Genomic DNA, 8,476 nt, shown 5'->3' with positions numbered 1-8,476 from the left:
CCCTTGTCAAGTCAGAATGATTGAAACTGATTTTCCAACGTTTTCAGACACCTGGATAAATGACAAAGTGTTGATATGTAGACAAGAGAGCCTCCCTACCTCCCCCCGCCCCGAGATCTTGCTCGAGTATTCTGAACACATCCATGGGAGACTGAATAGGTCAGACATCACTTCGACTGCTAGAGGTCTTTCTGGGTGGAGCACACTGTCATCGTCAGAGGAAAGGGAGGAAACCTCACCTGTCGTTGGTCACCCAGCTGGCTGGGCGCAGCTAGAAACTGCTTAATCTGGGAGTTTACAAGGTCCGTGTCCTGACAGGATGCTAAGGTGACCCCCAAGGCTTTCCAAAGGAATTTCTGAAAAACAGAAGATAAGCAACCAAATGTTAGAAGTCCACACTGATGGACAGTGGGAAGAAGTCCAATGGTGATCTGAAGGCAAGAAATGGACTGGCTTTACTGTTTAGTAACCACACTAATATTGTCTAATATTGTCTCTTCTTGAAAGTGCCTATATATATATATTACTGGATAGAGACAGAGAGAAATTGAGGGGGGAGATAAGGAGAGCAACAGAGAAACACCTGCAGCCCTGCTTCACTGCTCGTGAAGCTCTCCTCCTGCAGGTGGGGACCAGGGCCTTGAACCTGCATCCTTACACACTGTAATATATGCACTTAACTGGGTGTGCCACCGCCTGGCCCCCGAAAGTGTTTTCTTTTTCCCAGATTCCCTCCTTCCAATGTGTTCTTCTTCTGCCGCCTCCCAATATGTCACCTTTCATCCCCTCCTGCAATTACATTTTTCTGGTTTATTTTTATGCTCCGAATTTTAGTTCTTGTTAAATAGAGGGTCTTAGTGATTATTTCTTTTTTTAAAACAGTTTTTAAAAATTTTAAATTTATTATTATCTTTATTTATTGGATAGAGACAGCCAGGAATCAAGAGGGAGGGGGGTAATAGAGAGGGAGAGAGACAGAGAGACACCTGCAGCCCTGCTTCACCACTCGTAAAGCTTTCCCCCTGCAGGTGGGGACCGGGGGCTTGAACCTGGGTCCTTGTACATTGTAATACATGCATTCAACCAGGTGCGCCATCGCCTGGCCCCTTAGTGATGATTTCTACCATGCAGTCTCTGGTACCTGGTAAGTGATTTATAAATACTTATACAGTGAATATGATCAACAGAAAGAGGATCATTACTACTTCACTACTTTCTTATCTACACCCAGCACCAAAGGTCTTTATCGAACCCACCCAAGATCACCACCACAGTGCTCACAAATCTTAGAAATGGTTTGCTGGCTTCTGTTTTGCTTGGAGGTTCTTTTTTTTTTTTTTTTTTGGCAAGTCCATGTCAATCATATCTCTAGACTCCACATGAGTGAAGCCATCTGGAAGCTGTCTTTCATCTCTTATTTCACTAAGCATCATCACCTCCAGTTCTGCCCATTTTGTCCCAAAGGACACAATATCATCTTTTTTGGTTGCAGAGTTGTATTCCATGGAACAGATATCCCATAACTTCTCTAGACAGTCATCTGTGGATGGGCATCCAGGCTGCTTCCACTCTGTGAGTACCGTGGGTAGCGCAGCCGTGAACACAGGGTGCCTGTGTCTGAGTGTCCCCTGGATAATAAATGACTAAGAGTGGCACTGCTGGTCCTCAAGGTGATTGCATTCTTGTTTGTTTAAGGACTACATCCCTGCAGACTTCCAAAGGGGCTGCCGCAGTACTGCCTACATTCCTGCCAGCAGTGAGGCAGAGTTCCTTCCTTTTTCTCTGGTAATTTTGAAAATTACATAGGAGAAAAAAAAATAAAAGAAAATTCCATAGGAGAGTCAAAGGTTGGTCATAAGGCCTTTGAGGGAAGAGACACTGAATAGAGAAACTTAGAAACTTTCTTTCTAGGAAACAAACTCAGGGCTGACAGCAGCATAAGGACCACAGTCCATGTTGGAGTTAGTGCATGCAGGCCTGGTGCCTGGCGTTTCATCAGGGATTTTGCGGGCGTTATCTCATAAGACCTTCAAAATGCTACCAGCCTTCAAAGACTGGTATAATTTCCATTTCATTGCCGAGTTGACTGAAGCTCCAGAGAGGTTAAATAACTTAACTGGGGCCCCCTAAGTATTTTACATGGCTTATAATTGTATATATTGCTTTGAAAATTGTCCTTCTAGCTTAACTTGTTCTATTTTATTTTTTCAATGGGTTTATGTGCAAAGGATTTTTGTTTATGTTTTTTCTATTTTTTATTAGTAATTTAATAATGGCTTACATTACTATAAGATGACAGGAGTAGAAACCAGGTGGTGGCGCACCTGGTTAAGCGCTCATATCACAGTGCTCAGGACCCAGGTTCAAGCCCCAGGCCCCACCTGCAGGGGGAAGCTTCATGACTGGTGAAGCAGGGCTGCAGGTCTCTCTCTCTCTTTCCCTCCCTCAGTTTCTCTCTGTCTCTATCCAATAATAAGTAAAATAAAACAAAGTAAAATATTTTAAAAATAAAGATTATAGGAGTATAGTTTCACACTGCACCCACCACCAAAGATATGGAACTCTCTCCCCTACCTGTAACCCGTCTATCTGGTTCTCAAATCTTAAGAGTTTGGTCACATTTTTTTTCTCCTTTCTCCTTCTTTTTTAAAAATAGTTACTTATTTCCTTTTTGTTGCCCTTGTTGTTTTTATTGTTGATCTGCTTCACCGCCTGTGAAGCGACTCCCCTGCAGGTGGGGAGCCAGGGGCTCGAACCAGGATCCTTACGCCGGTCCTTGTGCTTTGTGCCACATGCGCTTAACCCGCTGCACTACCGCCCAATTCCCTCATTTCTTTTTTCTTTCTTTTTTTACAAGTCTGTGTATTTCACTTGCCTCTATCCTATGTATATAGACCCTATACCTGCTAGTTGTTTTGCACCTTGTCCTCGAGTTTACTTTAGAAACAATGATCTCTTATGCTCTGAACTCCCTTGAAGCATTTAGCAGCTGAAACGGAATTTACACCTCATTTGCAACAGGTGGCTACAGTGCAGCTGGTTAAGGTGGAGGGTTAATAGCAGAATGGGTATGCTAGGAGGCCTTCATGTCTGAAGCTCCAAGTCCCTGGTTCAATTCCTCCTAATAAGCCAGAGCTGATAAGTGCTCTGGTAAAAAAAAAAAATCATGTATAACAATGTAGAGAATTAAGCGAGGACAGTTGGAGACCCAGACATCCAGAAACCCAGACGCCCAGACACCCAGACATATATATATATATATATATATATATATATATATATATATATATATATATATATTTTTTGCCTCTTGGAGTCTGCTTTTCTTTCTTCTGCAGGACAGAAGCTCTGTGTACTAGACAGGCACGTGCATATCTTGAAAACTTTATTATGTCACCATTTTCCTCGCGGGTAGGTATGGCTCTTTTGGTCGGTCGGGAGATGAAGAGAATGATACACTTTCCTATTAGTCCCGCCCCCGGTTGTATTCTAGACCATTCAGAGCTTGAGCGGTCACTGTGTCCTGTTAGGTTTCAGAAGGGAACGTGCCTTGTTGGAAGCCTACCTTCTCAGTGGAAGTGTTGCTGTAACCGCCCATTTGTTGGCTGAAATCCCGAATCAGTTGAGTGGTCCAAGCTATGTCACCAATCTTCTGCAAGGATTCTTTGAGCAACTGTTTAGGAAGCAGAAGTCAGACATGAGCATTTAATGCATTTTCTGGGTACTTTTTGTTACTATAGCATTTAAAAGCCGCATAAGACATTGAGTGGATCATTCTTTTTCCTACGAAAAACTGGTAACACTGGAAGTTTCCCTCTAAGTTTATTTTAAAGTCATACTCTGTTATGTTACTAAGTCCCATTAAGAATAAAATGTACAGGGGTGAAAGCAATGTCACATAAGTGCTTTCCTCCCCCCCCCTCAAATAAAAATGCAGAAAAACTTAAAACAGAAGCAAATCCAAGGGGGCCAGAGCTGGAGCAGCAGGTTAAGCACACATATCACCAACCACGAAGGCCTGGCTTTGAGCCTCTACTCACCTGCAGGAGGTCTGCGTCACCAGGGGTGAAGCAGGTCTGCAGGCGTCTCTCTTTCTCTTTCCCTTTCTATGTCCCCTTCTCCCTCAGTTTCTCTCTGTTCTAGCCGCTAAAATGGACAAAGTGGAGGCCAGCAGCCAAGGGTTTGCAGTGCCAGCACTGAGCCCCGACCACAACCTTGGAGGCCAAAACATACAAGCAAGCAAGCAAACAAATAATAAACTCAGGCACCGAGCCCCAGTGATAACCCTGGAGGAAGAAAAAGAAAAAGAAAAAAAAAAGAAAGAAAGAAACTCAATAGGAAACGTAAATTGAAAGTTAGTGTTATTTCGAGTTTTCACTAGGTTTGGAAAAACTTCATTTGTCAAGGTTAGTTTTCTTTTCTACATGCTGAAAAGGGAGTACTGTTATGGAAGCTAAAGAGTCTTAAAGAATAACAGATGTACAGCTGTATTCTGCTAACTTCAAATCGTGACTAAATACTCCTGTTTTTATAACTGTTCGAGTCAGGGTCACAATGACCCATGTGAAAGCATGTCCTTCTTCATTGGAAATACTTAAAAATATTTCTGGAAAACAAAATCTATTGAGATATCTAAAAATCTATTATTTTCTTCTATATATTCTCTAAGCTAGAAAAGAATACTTAATGTCAAAGTGAATAAAATTATTTTTATGCAGTTATAAAAATAGGAGCTCATCTAGTAAGTCCTTTGAGAAGAAAAAAATTAAACAGCCTTGGAAGTTTAAGCAAGGAAGGTAACATGCAGACAGCACAGGGAAAGAGGACAAGCAGTGTACTGTACTCAAGACTGGAACAGGGTCTTAGCTGTTCTGAAAGCAATTTCTTTCTTTTTTAATATTCATTTATTTTCCCTTTTGTTGCCCTTGTTTTTAATTGTTATTGTAGTTATTATTGTTGTTGTTACTGATGTTGTTGTTAGATAGGACAAAAAGAAATGGAGAAAGGAGGGGAAGACAGAGAGAGAGGGGGAGAGAAAGACAGACACCTGCAGACCTGCTTCACTGTTTATGAAGTGACTCCCCTGCAGGTGGGGAGCCGGGGGTTCGAACCGGGATCCTTACGCAGGTCCTTGCGCTTCATGCCACATTTGCTTAACCTACTTCACTATGGCATGACCCCCTAGAAAGCATTTTCTTTAACTATAATATTTATTTTTTGCCTCCAGGGTTACTGCTTGGGCTCTGTGCCTGCACTGTGAATCCACTGCTCCTGGAGGCTATTTTTCCCCTTTTGTTGTCCTTGTTGTTTTATAGTTATGGTTATTATTGTTATTGCTGGCATTGTTGGATAGGACAGAGAGAATGGAGAGAGGAGGGGGACACAGAGAGGGAGGGAAAAGACAGACACCTGCAGACCTGCTTCATCTTTTGCAAACTGATCCCCTTGCAGGTGGGGAGCTGGGGACTTGAACCAGAATCCTTGTGCAGGTCCTTGCACTTTGCGCCATATGAGTTTAACCCACTGCACTACCATTTGAATCTTTGTAAAGTTATTTTAAGATGGCAACAGAGACTTAAAATAATTTAAGTGGGACAAAAACACTACCAAACATGTTCTGTGAGGATAGTATCACTTTGATTCCTAAAGGAGAGAAAGATGCTAGCAAAAAAGAAGACAATAATCCTATATCATTAGTGAGCATGGCTGCCAATATCCCCAACAAAATCACGGCAAGTCTACTCCAACAACTTCTTTAGAGAGTAAGACACCAAGACTAAGTGGCTTCGTCCCTGGGAAGCACAGATGGTTTAACACTCACAGGTCAATCCATGTAATACACTCCATCAATAAAAAAGAAAGGTAAAAAAAATCACAAGATTATACCGACTGATGCTGAAAGAGCATTTGACAAGAGCAAACATCTTCTTATGATACAGATCCTTCAGAAACTGGAAATAGAAGGAAACTTCCTCAGTGAAATAAAGGACATATAGGACAACTCAGCTAAGACCATGCTCAATGGGAAAATCTGAAATAGACAAGGATGTTTACTCTCGTCACTTATATGCAACATAATCCTGGTTGTTCTCGCCAATGCAATTTGATAAAAAAAGATATTGGTCCAACCCCTGTGGAGAGCAGTCTGAAGAAATCTCAGAAGGCTAGAAATGAACCCTGCAATTCCTTTCCTGGGGATAGAGCCTAAGGAACCAAACACAACCATCCAAATATCTGTGGACACCTATGTTCACAGCAGCACAATTTGTAACAGCCAAAATCTGGAACCAACCCAGGTGTCCAACAACAGAGCAGATTGTGGTCTCTATACACAAAGGAATACTACTCAGCTATTAAAAACGGCGACTTCACTGTTTTCAGCCCATCTTGGATGGATCTTGAAGAAATCATGTTAAGTGAAATAAGTCAGAAAGAGAAGGATAAATATGGATTGACCTCACTCATGGACAGAAGTTGAGAAATAAGAACAAAAAGGGGAAACACAAAGCAAAAATGAGATTGCTTGGTGTACTGCACCGCAGCAAAGGACTCTTGTTTGTTGATGTAGGCCATTGTCATGGCTATGAGACAGACGTTCAGTGTGGCTTTAATGAGCATCTCCCCAGGGGTAAGTGAACTAGAGCATTTCCTCATATTTCTGTGGCCATGTATGTCTATGTGTCTTTTGAAAAGAAAACTGTCAACTCATATCTTTTGTCCACCTTCTTATTGGGCCATACCTTTGATTTTCATTGATCTGCATGAGTTATTTATTTATTTTTTAAATTTATTTTATTTATTCCCTTTTGTTGGAGAGAAAGATAGACACCTGCAGACCTGCTTCACTGCCTGTGAAGCGACTCCCCTGCAGGTGGGGAGCCGGGGTTCCAACTGGGATCCTTGTGCCAGTCCTTGTGCTTTGCGCCACCTGCGCTTAACCCGCTGCGCTACAGCCCAGCTCCTGAGTTATTTTTTTAAATAGATGTTTGATATTAATCATCAGATATGTGATATGCAAATAACTACGCAAAGTTGCTGGGTTGCCTGCTTATCCTTGTGGAGTTTCCTTTCAGTGTGTAGAAATTCTCTTCTTTTTTAAAAAACTTTTACCAGAGCACTGCTCAGTTCTGGCTTATGGTGGGTGGTGTGGGGGGACTGAACCTGGGACCTTTTAAAGCCTCAGATTTGAGAGTGTTTGCAAAACCACTGTGCTCTCTCCCTTGCCCATGTAGAAAATTTTAGTTTGATATGGTCTCATTTACTCAATTTTGTTTTAGATTTATTTGCTCATGGGTCTTAGTATCTAAATATATCATTGAGCCTAAGGTCCTCCAATATTTCAGTGATGTTTTTCTTCTACGCACTTTATAGTTTCATGTGTTAAGTGGTGATCTAGTTTCACTTTTCTGTGTGTGACTATCAAGTTTTCCCAGCATCATTTGTTGAAGAGGCCTTCTTTCCTCTACAGGACAGCTTGGACCCCTTTCTCACATATTAGGTATCTCTATCCATGTGGGTCTATTTCTGAACTCTACCCTATTCCTTTGGTCCAAGTGTCTGCATCTGTCCCAGTAACCCAACATTTTAATTACTGTCGTTTTATAGTATAAACTGAAGTCAGGGAGTATGATATTTCCAGTTTTCCTCAGAAGTGCTTTGGTTGTTCATGTTTCTTTATGAACTTTGGGACAAGCTGTTCCATTTCCATGAAATGTATCATTGGGATTTTGACAAGGATTGTGTTGAATCTATAATATAGGTTGTTTTCAGTAGGGTAGTCATTTCAAGGCAACTTGTACTTGCAATCCATGAACAAGGAATGTTCTACCATTTTTTTTCTGTCACTCTATATTTAAAATTTTTTTATTAGTGATTTAACATTGATTTATAAAATTATGAGACAACAGGTATAATTCTGCACCATTCCCACCACCAGAGTTCCGTGTCCTCATCCCTCCAATGGAAGTTGCAGTAGTTGTCTCAAGATCCCAAATATGGGTTTCCATATATTTACCTATATATTTACATATATTTGCCTTTTATTTCCTCCTATGGTCCTGCTTTCTCTTCCTTCCTAAGTCACACCTATAGCTGTTACTACTTTCAAATGTCCTTCTTTCTTAATCTTCTCTCTCTGGGTCCAGATGGAATCGGAGTGGAAAGAAGCTAGAAAGACAATTTTAGGTATGTTCCTAGGGGTCCATGACATGAGTGATTTTTGCTTGAGTTTGATAGCTAAGATGGTGGTGGACTAGAAATATTGTCAGGGAAGATGCTGTCAGAGCTGAGAACAGGGCTAGAAAGTTGCATTAGAACAGAAAGTAGCTCCCAAACTCAAAGCAAATATAGAAATACAATGAACTGCTTGCCCATGTATCTGACTCAGGACCCATATATATTCACATTTAGCGCCGGAGCCTGCATTAGTCTACGTCCCTGTTGGTCTGAGCTTCAAGTTCATCATCACGGGGGAAAA

General features: G+C 41.4%; 1 protein-coding gene across 1 annotated transcript in view; it reads right to left on the bottom strand.

Annotated features, from left to right (window-relative positions):
• MROH2B (maestro heat like repeat family member 2B) overlaps positions 1 to 8,476 on the bottom strand; it is a 79,928-nt gene that overhangs the window by 40,535 nt on the left and 30,917 nt on the right. The window contains exons 18-19 of the mRNA XM_060183867.1: positions 3,566 to 3,673; positions 240 to 356 (exon numbers count right to left, since the gene is read on the bottom strand). Coding sequence (XP_060039850.1) covers positions 240 to 356; positions 3,566 to 3,673 — 225 coding nt within the window. The remainder of the gene's footprint in view (positions 1 to 239; positions 357 to 3,565; positions 3,674 to 8,476) is intronic.

Source organism: Erinaceus europaeus, unplaced genomic scaffold (assembly GCF_950295315.1).
Source record: "Erinaceus europaeus unplaced genomic scaffold, mEriEur2.1 scaffold_273, whole genome shotgun sequence".
NCBI classification, from domain to species: domain Eukaryota; kingdom Metazoa; phylum Chordata; class Mammalia; order Eulipotyphla; family Erinaceidae; genus Erinaceus; species Erinaceus europaeus.
The sequence above is the reverse complement of the archived record's forward strand: the minus strand, read 5'-3'. Positions and strand labels throughout refer to the sequence as shown.